This window comes from Ambystoma mexicanum, chromosome 2q (assembly GCF_040938575.1).
Source record: "Ambystoma mexicanum isolate Mex_15411 chromosome 2q, UKY_AmexF1_1, whole genome shotgun sequence".
Classification (NCBI taxonomy): Eukaryota; Metazoa; Chordata; class Amphibia; order Caudata; family Ambystomatidae; genus Ambystoma; species Ambystoma mexicanum.
The window spans coordinates 1,492,118,817-1,492,132,869 of record NC_090924.1 but is presented as its reverse complement, the minus strand read 5'-3'; the positions used below and the strand labels follow the sequence as shown (position 1 = coordinate 1,492,132,869).

The window sequence follows — 14,053 nt, the reverse complement described above, 5'->3', positions numbered from 1 at the left end:
ATCTCATCTCTCCCTCTCTTCCCCCCAAGCCAAGCCTATCCCAACACTGCCACCTACCTTCTCAGACATCCAGCCCATGAAGCGTGTGTCAGTTGAGGCGTTTGCTGCCATCCTGATTTTTGCAACCACTCCTTTGCCTCAGGATCCTTTCCTGAGGCACTTCCCTCCCCTCTGAAGCATTCCCTTGTGCATCCTCAACTCAAGAAACCCACTGCTGATCCTTCTTGTCCCACTAACTATCACCCAATATCCATTACTCCCTTTCTGGGCAAACTCCTGGAAAAATTGGCCATCTCTCAGCTTAACCTTCATTCCAATTCTGTTGGCTGTCTCCATAACCAACAGTCTGGCTTCAGAACTGCCAAAAGCACAGAAACTGCTCTCCTGCACATCCGTGAAGATCTACTCTCCAAACATGACTCTAACATTCCCTCTGTCCTCATCCTCCTCAATCTCTCTTCTGCCTTCGACACGGTCAACCATAAGATCCTGCTCAACCGTCTCCATGCTTACCTGGATATCACTGATCAGGCTCTGGCCTGGCTGACCTCTTTCCTCTCTGATCGACCCTCCCAGGTCCAACTTGGGTCCTTCCTATCATCTATCTTCCTCTCCACCTGTGGGGTTCCCCAGGGGTCTAACCTCTCACCCTGGATTTTCAACCAATACCTGACAACACTCACCCCCTGCATTGCCATTTTCTGCTCAAATTTCCAGTGCTACGCTGATGACACTCAACTCATTTTCAGGCTGCCCTCGGCCACCTCCTCTCCCTCTCTCATCTCTGATTCCCTAACTGCCATCCAAGATTGGTGTGCCGCCAATGATCTTTGTCTGAATGCTAGCAAGATGGAGATCCTCCTCATCGGCACACCTTCACCATCTGTTCCCCTCACTCTCTGGCCGGCCTCCTTTGGCCCTCCACCTACCTCCACCTGCGAGGCTAAGAACCTCAGGATCATCTTTGACTCCACACTTTCCTTCTCCGCCCACATCTCTAATGTCTCTAAAAAGTCAAACCTCCTACTGCGCCTCCTCAGAGGTACTCTGCCTTTCCTCTCCTTCCCCCAGAAGCTCATGGTCTCCCAAGCTCTGGTTCTCTCTAGCTTGGACTATTATAACAGCCTCTTTCTAATTCTATCTGCTTCTATTATCTCCGCCCTCTGCAACTTATCCAGAACAGGACTGCGAGGCTTGTCCTTGGCCTCAAGCCCTGGGATCGTATCTCTCCAGCTCTGGAATTCCTCCATTGGCTCCCAGTGGATGCAAGGATTAAATTCAAATCCCTCTGCATTGTCCACAAGGCTTTCTGGGGCCTGGGTCCAAAATACCTTCAGCTATCCCTCTGCAAATACTTCCCCTCTCAAGCTCTCCGTTCCTCTACCTCTAACTCCCTCAGGGTCAGTCGTTTTTCAAAGAAACAAGCTGGGGCTAGATCTCTGTCTTCGGCTGGGGACTCCCTCTGGAACAGCCTCCCTGCCACTCTAAAACTTGAGGAGAACCATCCCCGGTTCCGGTAGTTGGCAGTGTTGCCCTGCTGTCAGAATGCTGCAGGAAAGCTTGACTAACTCGCAAACTTCTCTCTCTCTCTCTCTCTCTCTCTCTCTCTCTCTCTCTCTTTCTATCTCGATTAACAGCATTGCAGTCAAATTGATGCTTCGGGATGCCATCACCAGATAATGTTATGCCCCAATAATTGAAGGAATTGATTTGCCGAATGATTTCCCCCCGTAAATTCGAGCCTCGCATTCATTGACATTGAAAGTTGACAGAACATCATCACTGGTTTGGAAGTATTTACCACGACATTACAATCCTTCCAAAACTCTAACAGTGCAGCTATCGGTGTCTTTGCTCCTGTTAATCCTGTGAGTGCTGCATCACCTCTGTACAATAGTATACCCACTTTTCTGCCACCTTGTGATATTAGACTGTCTCCTGGGCAAAGAGCGCCAGATGAATAAATTAATGTAAGTCAGTGTGTTACGTTGTTAGGAAAGATTTTTCTAGAAGCAACCTTTCCTCCATTCTCCATGGACCCCCAAGCATATTGCTTTTGCTTTTGTTTCCTGCCCTGACCTTTTACAGTGGAGTGGAGTGTAGCCCTCAGCTTCGCTTTCCTGGGCTTTCGCTCATTGTTATGGGGAAATGGGCACTTCCTTCAGGCTTTTAGTCTTTTGACTTTGTTGCTACTTTTTGGTCATATTTTATCATTGCACAAAGTACCTTCCTGTACAACGGGCCCTTTTTGTTTTGTGTCCGTAGGCACCCTGAAAGGAATTTCTGGTGATTGTACATTGTGCTTCAGGACAAACTGGTGTCAGAAGTAGCTTTTTCTTTTCTTTTTTGAACTTTTTAATCAAGCTTTACCACATTTCCCACGTTTGGCTCCTGACTGTGGCTAGTGTTCAACATGGCAGTGCCACAAGGTCTTTTGTTTGTTCCTTTGGCCATTGTGTGCCTTTGCCTTCTCACTGCCTTTCCAGGGCTGGGATTTCCTTATTTGAGCATGCATTTCTTTTGCGGCAGGTCATGTATGTAGGCACCCAGGCAGTGGGCTGGGACTGTCTGCTTCCAGTCCACACTTCTGGTACAAGGGTGTCTGGTGTGCAGAGTTCTTCACCCTCTTCCTGTGCAGGTACTGGTGGAGTTATTAACTTTCTTGCACTGGCTCCAGTGATTATATAAATATATTACATATTGGGGTTATTATGGCAGCTTGTACATTCTAAACTAGTGAACAGGGTATATTTCTGAAAGCTAGGATGTACACTGCCAATGTGCCTGCCTGATAAAGTTGTGATAATGCTTCACATGTGTAGGGCCCTTTCTGCAGCTTAGTAGCAGGCCCTGGCAGAAGAATGAGGAATGTGCTTTCACATGCTCAAAGGAAATCAAGAAGAGGCAACACCAGGAAGCATGACCTGCCGCGTGCCCTTCAGAAGTGACGGCACTGGAGTGCATGTCAGTGTTCCAAACCTTCTGGCCACAAGAAGCACACAAACAATTGTCCTCAGCTGTGCAGTGGCAGAGAGGAGCATGTGACGTTCAGTGGTCTAAATTAAGAAGCAGGTGTGTAGAGTAGATTGCACATTAAGTGCTGTGTGTCCCCCACTGTAAGCACGATTTCCTCTTGGTTTGCTCAGTTCTATATGTCAATAGCCTTATAGGAGGGGACATTATCACGATTAAAATCGTGTCCTTCACTGACGTCCTGCAAAAAGCAAGCATTGGCAATGCCAACCGTTTGGTTTGTGCATAGGTATTATGCATTTGTCATGCACTGCTATTAGTTGCCCATGTACTCGCACCTATTTGCACCTGCTACCATCAATGGCCAGTTAGTACCTCTCCAGAGGTGCTTGGCAAGTGCCTTTCACATGCCTACACAAAAGCCCAAACTATTGGCATTGCCAATGCTTGTGAGTAGGCCATCAGAAGTAGCATCAAAGTTCCCCAACTTTCATCAAATCACTGGACTATCGCACTCAGGTGATTGCTGTGATGAGAGTGTGGGCCCACATGGCCAGTGCCATCTAAGCACTTATAACTTACTGTCTTCCTTTCACACGGTTTAAAAACATGCCTTAGTGGACCTACACCTTTGGGGTGCACGGACAAGATCATGAGTTTCCAGAGGACACACCTACGAACAACATCTCTATTTTTGTATTTGAAAAAGACACTCAGAGACAGACACTAGTGTTTGGGCATGGATACATACTCTTTACTGTTGTTTGAGAAACCTGAAGGTGTCTCCCTGACTAGTCCCTGGGGATCTGTCATCCAGGTGGCCAGGACACGGCCATCGCTATTGGATCCAGTTCCTGGGGGTGCACCAGTGAGGGAGGATTACCTGGATGGGGGTTCCTTGGGGAGTGGGAGTGGGACACTGACGGGTGAAACACTGTATCCCCCTCCTTTCGACACCTATTCCCCAACCTACCACATAGGATATTCCAAAACACTGCCCCCCCTTTTCTGACATGAACACTTTCGCACCACAAGGAAGACCACAGACTAACACCAGAGTTGTTTACCTGACATGTCCCAATACAAGGGTGAAGCAAAGTCAGGCAATTGGCCATAATCACACACACACCTGACGGCCCTTTCCCTTCCCCACAGGGTTCCAAAGTGGAGCACAAGAAAAGCAAGGCAGACTGTACGACTTGAGAGCTAATTCAGGCGAAAGACAGTGAATACCGAGAGGGTGACAAGGACAGAAGTGACCTTGGCCTTTCCGATTAAGGCCCGTGAAACCTCCGCAGATGGAAACATAAGACCGCAACAAAGAGTAGCGTGTGTTACAGGAGGTGTCAATGGTACTCAAGACCCTTCTCCGCTGATAACCAAGCCAGGGAGAGACGCTGGTCTCCATGGTACAAACCTTGACTCGAAGGAGAAGAAACCCAAGCGGTTCATCACAGCTGGTGAGTCGAGGGGAGAGTCGATAAGAAACCGAACTGTGTTGAATAGAAAGTAGCAAGCAGCTAAATTGGAACTTTAAAAGGTTTAAAGGAACTATTGAGAAAAGAGAGGGAAACCCGTAACAGAGGCATCCGGCACCACGTGGGTGCTCACGCAGGAAACTCTGGGCGATTACTTGATGATAAGAGACTACCATAACCAGAAGACCTTGGGAAGAGGCGAGAAAAGGTCAAAGTGGTCATACTGGGCTCTTGTAAAATCCTCTGTACCGTTGAAAGTCTTTGATCGACAGATTATTGCAAAGCTAAGGGACATGATTCCCACTTGGTAAAATGAGCGTATGAACAGTGTGTTGTAAAAGTTGGCGAGAGTGAACCCGGCAGAGGGAAGCCGACAAAAGGGGAAAACCCAAAGAACTGTTTAAAAAGACATTAAGATTCGTGAATTGAGAAAAGCCACAGTGAACCGGACGGAGAGAGGCTAACATCTGAAAGGGTGCCGAGCCCGAGAGAGGGAGATCCGGGGTGGAAAGTTATCACCGAAAGTTCAGTGAACAAGGAACTGTTTAGTCGATTTGTTGAAGACGATTTTGTGAAGGGTCTACGCCCGGAATAGGATGACCCAAGGGTGAAGCCGTCACCCAAAGACATACGTGGAACAGAACTTTTTGTTTGTTTGTTTGTTGTTGAACACATCAGGCCCTCAAAGGCAAGAGACTTTTTATTGAAGAGAGACTTAGCCATCGAAGACCTGATAGCTGATCCGGAACTGTCGGCTCATGCTGGGAAGCTCATGTTTATTATTTGTGAACACTTCTTCCTTTATTGAAACCCTATCCCACACTATTTTTGTAATTAGTTGTAAGGATTTGGCAATCGTTTTTTTAGTGTAGGCCTTTTACTTTGACAAGACGCCACAAGGACTGCCCTATTTTTCATTTTATGGTCTTACATTTAGGTTTAGGTTAGGCATGTTTTCACCCTGCATGGATTTATTGTTCAATAAACACCCTTGAACTATGATCACTTGTGTCTGTCTTTACTGTTGCCACCATGAGTTCCTTACAATACACCGACAGACACTCGGGGACATCCGCTGACACACAGACATGGATAGTGACAAACATCCCCTTGCAGACACTCAGAGACAGCCACTGGTGTCTGGACATGGATACATGCACAACCTGTTACAGACAGACACCCAGAGACAGCCGCTGACACACAGACATGGATAGTGACAAACATCCCCTTGCAGACACTCGGGGACATCCGCTGACACACAGACATGGATAGTGACAAACATCCCCTTGCAGACACTCAGAGACAGCCACTGGTGTCTGGGCATGGATACATGCACAACCTGTTACAGACAGACACTCGGGGACATCCGCTGACACACAGACATGGATAGTGACAAACATCCCCTTGCAGACACCCAGAGACAGCCACTGGTGTCTGGACATGGATACATGCACAACCTGTTACAGACAGACACCCAGAGACAGCCGCTGACACACAGACATGGATAGTGACAAACATCCCCTTGCAGACACCCAGAGACAGCCACTGGTGTCTGGACATGGATACATGCACAACCTGTTACAGACAGACACTCGGGGACAGCCGCTGACACACAGACATGGATAGTGACAAACATCCCCTTGCAGACACCCAGAGACAGCCGCTGACACACAGACATGGATAGTGACAAACATCCCCTTGCAGACACCCAGAGACAGCCGCTGACACACAGACATGGATAGTGACAAACATCCCCTTGCAGACACTCAGAGACAGCCGCTGACACACAGACATGGATAGTGACAAACATCCCCTTGCAGACACCCAGAGACAGCCGCTGACACACAGACATGGATAGTGACAAACATCCCCTTGCAGACACCCAGAGACAGCCGCTGACACACAGACATGGATAGTGACAAACATCCCCTTGCAGACACTCAGAGACAGCCACTGGTGTCTGGACATGGATACATGCACAACCTGTTACAGACAGACACTCAGGGACATCCGCTGACACACAGACATGGATAGTGACAAACATCCCCTTGCAGACACCCAGAGACAGCCGCTGACACACAGACATGGATAGTGACAAACATCCCCTTGCAGACACTCAGAGACAGCCGCTGACACACAGACATGGATAGTGACAAACATCCCCTTGCAGACACCCAGAGACAGCCGCTGACACACAGACATGGATAGTGACAAACATCCCCTTGCAGACACCCAGAGACAGCCGCTGACACACAGACATGGATAGTGACAAACATCCCCTTGCAGACACCCAGAGACAGCCGCTGACACACAGACATGGATAGTGACAAACATCCCCTTGCAGACACTCAGAGACAGCCACTGGTGTCTGGACATGGATACATGCACAACCTGTTACAGACAGACACCCGGAGACAGCCACTGACACACAGACATGGATAGTGACAAACATCCCCTTGCAGACACCCAGAGACAGCCGCTGACACACAGACATGGATAGTGACAAACATCCCCTTGCAGACACCCAGAGACAGCCGCTGACACACAGACATGGATAGTGACAAACATCCCCTTGCAGACACTCAGAGACAGCCACTGGTGTCTGGACATGGATACATGCACAACCTGTTACAGACAGACACCCGGAGACAGCCACTGACACACAGACATGGATAGTGACAAACATCCCCTTGCAGACACCCAGAGACAGCCGCTGACACACAGACATGGATAGTGACAAACATCCCCTTGCAGACACTCAGAGACAGCCGCTGACACACAGACATGGATAGTGACAAACATCCCCTTGCAGACACCCAGAGACAGCCGCTGACACACAGACATGGATAGTGACAAACATCCCCTTGCAGACACCCAGAGACAGCCGCTGACACACAGACATGGATAGTGACAAACATCCCCTTGCAGACACCCAGAGACAGCCGCTGACACACAGACATGGATAGTGACAAACATCCCCTTGCAGACACCCAGAGACAGCCGCTGACACACAGACATGGATAGTGACAAACATCCCCTTGCAGACACCCAGAGACAGCCGCTGACACACAGACATGGATAGTGACAAACATCCCCTTGCAGACACTCAGAGACAGCCACTGGTGTCTGGACATGGATACATGCACAACCTGTTACAGACAGACACTCGGGGACATCCGCTGACACACAGACATGGATAGTGACAAACATCCCCTTGCAGACACTCAGAGACAGCCACTGGTGTCTGGACATGGATACATGCACAACCTGTTACAGACAGACACCCAGAGACAGCCACTGACAGCAATACTATGATCATCACAGACAGAATTTCATAAAAAATGTTTAGGCAAAATGTGCCTGTGTGTTGTGGAGTCAGAGTGGAATCAGTTAACTGTAGTTCATGACAACTCATTAGAAGGAAAGATTTGTTAAAATGTTACAAAGTCAAGACACACATGTTTAGCCCTTGACACTTAAATATTAATTGACCCTTTGTGGGTGTTTTTTTTCCGAAGCTTAAGGTACAGTTTTAAAGATAATGTGTAACCACTTTGCCTGGACCTTCATATGTCCCACTTAGAGTAATCTTTAGCTATGCCTTCCACTTTGTGTTCTCCACTGGTAAGATAGCTCATCAAGTTAAGTGCTCATCTCAGACATTGTCCAACTATAGCCAACCAGGTTCAGATCCCTGCAGGCCTCATTCAGCATTTCATTTTACACCTGTCTGAGTGCCACTTAATTGGGTAATACAACACCTGTTTTTAGAGTGCTTAAAGGAAAGAGAAATGTATGAAGTGCTATTAGAAAAGGGATGAGTTGATTATTAATCGCCTTGAAGATCTCTGTCCACGCAGTGCCACCACTCCTCTCAGAAAAACAGCTTCTACTCTGAATCCCTGCACCAGTTTTCAGAATATTACAGTTTCCACTGAAATAGAGGATGCATGCAATTGCTATGCACTGTTTAACGGGCATATATATAATCTGTTGCTTTAACTCCACAGATGGATGAAGAGAAAGCAGCACTGCCATTCAGGGAGATTACCTGAGAAATGAAGACCTTGGAAAGGTTGACCAGGAAGAAAACTGAAAGTGTCCCAGGGCTCTGACTCTGAAAGTTGTTTCATTCCAGTAAACCTCACCATGTGTACAGGTCAACAGTGGAATCCATGACCACAGGATCTTTGCAAGTACTTTCTATAACAGAACAAACCATCAAAGAGGACAGGGCAACCGCATATGAACTCAATGCAAATGTATGTTAGTGGTATGTTTGTTCTGGCGTTATATCGGAGAAGACACAGGTGGAATGTATTGTGTTCCCATCATTGCATATAGGTTAAATCTACTAAACATTCATACAATCACCCATCAGTGTGGTGCCTGCTAGAAAACCATTGGTCATACAAATCAGTCTGATTCGTCAAGAGAGAGTCAAGAAGTTGTCTGAATTGCAAAATGGGGTGTTCAAGAAAATAGTGCTGCACAGTGTAGATTGTCCATATGGGTGCACATATATAAACCCATAGAAAGAAGCTGCTGTAGGTCAAATCAAGCGTTCCTTCTGAGGTTTATAGTCAACATTTTCCAAATGTACAGACTATGAAATTATGTGAATTCTTGTCATGGCATTTTTGCTCAACAAAACCCAATCTGGAGAGACTCACCTCCAAGAACAATTGTATCCGTGTTCTGAATGTGACAAACAATTCAGTCATGAAAGACATCTAACTCTACATCAAAGAACACACAATGGAGTAAAACCTTATCAGTGTCTTGAATGTCAAAAGAAATTCATTCGGAAAAGCCAACTGACTATACATGAGAGAAAACACACTGGAGAAAAACCTCATCAGTGCTCAGAATGTCAGAAAGAATTCAGTCAAAAAAGCCATCTGACTGAGCATGAGAGAAAACACACTGGAGAAAAACCTCACCAGTGCTCAGAATGTCCGAAAGGATTCAGGAATAAAAGTGATCTAACTAAACATATAAGAACACATACTGGAGAAAAACCTTATGAGTGCTCAGAATGTCCAAAAATATTCAGTCAGAAACGCAATATGACTATACATGAGCTAAAACATTCTGGAGAAAAACCTCATCAGTGTTCCGAATGTCCAAAAACATTCAGTCAGAAACACAATCTGACTATACACGAGAGAAAACACACTGGAGACAAACCTTATAAATGCTCAGAATGTCAGAAGGGATTCAGTCAAAAAAGCAATCTGACTATACATGAGAGAAAACACACTGGAGAAAAACCTTATCAGTGTCCTGAATGTCAGAAGAGATTCAGTCGGAAACAGATTCTAAGGCGACATGAGCAACAACACACTGGAGAAAAACCTTATCAGTGTCCTGAATGTCAGAAGAGATTCAGTCGGAAACAGATTCTAAGGCGACATGAGCAACAACACACTGGAGAAAAACCTTATCAGTGTCCTGAATGTCAAAAGCGATTCAGTAAGAAAGAGATTCTAAGGCAACATGAGCAACAAAACACTGGAGACAAACCTCATCAGTGCTCAGAATGTCCAAAAAGATTCCATTTTAAAAGCCAACTGACAATACATGAGAGAAACCACACTGGAGAAAACCTTATAAGTGCTCAGAATGTCAGAAAGACTTCAGTCAAAAAGGCAGTATGATTAAACATAAAAGAAAACACACTGGAGAAAAACCTTATCAATGCTCAGAATGTCAGAAAAGATTCAGTCATAAAAGCAGTCTGACCGCGCATGAGAGAAAACACACCAGAGTTTAACCTTATCACTGCTCCGAATGTCAGCGAAGATTCAGTTATAAAAGTGATCTAACTAAACATAAAGAATGCATACTGGAGTAGAACCGTATCACTGCTCAGAAGGCCAGAAAAGATTCAGTCAGAACACAATTTATTTATTTTTTATATTTGTATAGCACACAGACAGCTTAGTTACAGGGAGGTACAATATATAGAAGAGAGGTAGAATGTACATATTTTACACTTTACATATTTTACATTAGTAACACATTAATGCAGTCAGCTAGTTGCAGATACATTTGCAGGTTTATCAGGAGATGTGTCGAGAAGTCCTATGGAGACTGTCGTTGATCAGGTGAAAAGAGTGGTTTTCATGGCTTGGCGGAAGGCACTGAGTGAGGTTTCGGCACAAAGCATCATAGGAAGGGCCTTCCAGTGTAGGGAGTCAAGGTAGGGGAAGCTAGCACCTCCTGCCCTGGCTCTTTTTACCCTGGGCACAGTGAGCATGTTTGCGTAGGGTGTTCTGGTTGGCCTTGCAAATGTGGCGGGGTGGATTCTTTGCGATAGGTAAGCCGGTGCAGAGGGGTGGATGCATTTATGGGTGAGAGTCAGGGCTTTGGATATAACCCTCTCCTTTATCGGCAGCCAATGGGCTGATTTTCTAGTGGCCGAGATGTGTTCTCTTTTAGAGATACCTTGGGCTGCACACAGAGCACTGTTCTGGATTTCTTGCAGTTTTTCTAGATTGTTTGTGTAGGTCCCTAGGAAGAGTATGTTACAGTAGTCCAACCTAGAGCCGGTGATTGCTCTGGCGATGTTGGTGCAGTTCTCTTTGGAGAGAAAGGGCCTGGCAGCGTTAATGGTTTTGCATGGTAGGCTGTGGTAGAGGCAATTGTATTGACTTTTCTCGTCATGGATAGGTTGGAGTCCAAATAGACTCTGAGGGTTTTCACTGTGTCAGATACTGGGATTTTGATGGAGTCAATGGTGAAGTGGCTGAACTGGCTGTCGGGATTTTTGAGAGTTTCAGTGGATCCTACCAGCAGGAATTCTGTCTTGTCAGAGTTGAGGCAGATACAGCAAAGGGTAGTACTGCTACTAAGCAAGGTTCGTATTGATTATTTGTCATTTGAATAAAGCATGACCAATTTGTAATAACAAGGAACCTTAATTGTATTTACTAATGGAGTATATCTTAAATAGATTGACCCAAAGAAAATGTCCAGAAGGAAAACCCATATGCACTCGAGGGGCTGTGAAAACAAATGACTTGTATTAAAAAACGCACACTTACACATGTATACAAAACATTTTTTCATTAATTACAAACAACAACAAATCATGATATTTGCAACAAAACAATACAATTTGAACAAAGTGTTATAGAAAGAGATTCAAAGATGGAACGTTGAGGCAGAGTCCATTGAGAGCCATCCACGTTTGGATGGTGTTGTAGATGTTGTTAAGAGTCGTGGAGTCTGTGTTGTAGTTGCCTGTGAGAGTGAGGAGGATCTGAGTATCGTCAGTGTAGTTGGTGTAGGAGATACCCATGGCATCAAGGATGAGAAAGAGGGGGCGTGTAAAGATGTTGTAGAGAGTAGGGGAGAGGCAGGAGCCTTGGGCCACTCCGCGGAGCATGATGGTGGGTGAGGCCGAGGCTTGATCAGAGAAAACTTGCATGGTTCTACCTTGTAAGACAGAGGTGATCCATGCAGTGGCGTCAGGGGAGAATTTGGCTGTGGAGGTGAGGTGGTGGCATAGGACATTATGGTCTACGCGGTCAAATGCCGCAGAGAGGTCCAGAGGTTTAGTTTGGTCTCTAGCATCATCCATCTGTTTTTTTTAGGTCAAGTAATGCAGTCTCTGTCCCGTGCCTGGGGCAAAAGCCAGTTTGTCGTAGCCCTAGGAGTTTGTTCTCTTCTATGAAGTGTTGCACTTGCAAGTACGCTGCTTTGTCCAGTATCTTAAGTAAGAAGGGGACGGTGGTGATGGGTCTGTAGTTATTGGGTGAGGTGGGATCAAGTGTGTTTTTTTTTTTAGGAGGGGTCGGCCCCAGGCTTCCTTGAGGCAGGAGGGGACTTTCCCTGTAGCAATAGAGGCGTTGACAAAGGCTGTTAAGAATGGGGCGAGTGTTTGCACAGTCCTTGATAAATGTGGCCGGGCAGGAGTCACCCTTGCAGTTGGAAGGCTTTATAGTTTCATGAGGTTGATCATGGCCTGCTCCTGTATGGCCTCGAATGAGAAGAGGGGAGAGGTGTCAGGAGGAGAGGAGGGAGCGGGGTGTGAGGGCTGGTGAGTGTGTGTTTGGTGTTCAGGAGTTTTGTTTGCCGTGAATTCAGCTTGTTACGGATGGCTGTTTGGATGTCGTCACACCATATCTTGTCTTTGGTGAAATTTTGGGGTGTGTGTGTAGGCGTCTCTAGTTCTCTGAATATGGAGACTGAATCTGACACTAACTGAGAGAAAACTCACTGGAGAGAACACCAGTGCTCTAAACAGCGGAACAGTATCCGTACTGAAGAGGATCGCACTAAATATTAGGCAAACACCCTGTAGGAAAAACTTCTAAGTGCTCTGTCAGAACAGCTTCAGTGTGAAAGGGGTTCTGACTAACCATGAGACTAAACACAGCAGAGAAAAACTTTAAAGGTGCACAGAATGTCCAAAAACGTTCAGTCGGAAGGATGGTCTTAGACAACAGGGAGGACATGCAGTCATAAAACCTTACCAGTGCTCTGAATGTCAAAAGCGGTTCAGTCAGAAAACCAGTGTGAATTACCATGACTCAGCAGAATTATAGCAAACAGATTGCAATGTCCACCGGCAATGCCACCACACCTGCTACAAGTACTGGAGCAAGTCATGTAATGGACAATTACACACATGGCTGCTGTTGTAAAGTCTTCATTCTTCACTGCAGTGCGAATATAAAGACAGAATATGAGGAAATAGCGAATGAACAGCAACATCTTGAGCAAATCAGCAGCAATAGCCCCAGTTGGCATAGAGGCAGTATGATTGTAGGGTTTTCTTATTCAACCAATTCAAGCATGGCTGTGTCAGAGCGCCCCGAGCCAGGGGGAGATGGGCTGCCTTATGAGATCTGCCAAAAGTCAACTTGAGCAAGTCAGACTCTTGCAGACAATTGAGAACAGTTGCTGGACAGTCTTTTTGGATGGCAATGTGATAATGATTACAATCAGATATATTTGGCCATAAGCAGTCAGTGGACGATATGTTAATTATGGAATTCTAGTGATGTGTCTTGGACTTCATTAGTGACCAAACAAGTTGCACATGGGTTGTTTTATCATTTGTAAGTGTCTTGCACGGGTCTGTACATATGAACGGTTTGTTTTTACTGCATGCATACATTTTATAGAAAAGATAGTGACTGCCAAATAAATCTATTATTTGAAGTTCACATTAACCTTTAGTACGTTTTTTTAGCCCAAATAGTAATTGTGTTCACTTTTTAGTTTGGCATTGAAAGTGCGATGCTCTTGAACATAGATGTTAGATGAAGGTTTTTTTTCCGGAGGGATTTGCAGGATGTTTCATAGCGCCACCTATTTCTCCAGCCGGTGACGTTGCCTGTCGCAGTGAGTGCAGTATTGCATTGGCTAATGTCGATACAAATCAACTTTCATGGATTCAGTGTCTCTGGATTAAGAGAATGTACCATTTTTGATACTTTGATTTTGGCCACAGATACACTTTGAATACTAACCTTCAGGACGGCTACAAGACGTCTCATGGTAAGGATGGGTGATGGGCCAATCCAACGTAGGGGCACCCCTCTGGAGTGTGGCCCTGGGGTAATGAGTACATTGCATTTGATAATCAC

At 45.9% G+C, this 14,053-nt stretch overlaps 1 protein-coding gene across 1 annotated transcript in view; it reads left to right on the top strand.

The window, feature by feature from the left end:
* Positions 1-13,616, top strand: part of LOC138570320 (zinc finger protein 182-like) — a 62,784-nt gene extending 49,168 nt beyond the window's left edge. The window contains exon 2 of the mRNA XM_069649103.1: positions 8,462-13,616. Within this exon, the coding sequence (XP_069505204.1) occupies positions 9,083-10,111 (1,029 nt within the window). The 5' untranslated portion in view covers positions 8,462-9,082 and the 3' untranslated portion in view covers positions 10,112-13,616. The remainder of the gene's footprint in view (positions 1-8,461) is intronic.
* The last annotated feature ends 437 nt before the right edge of the window (positions 13,617-14,053 follow it).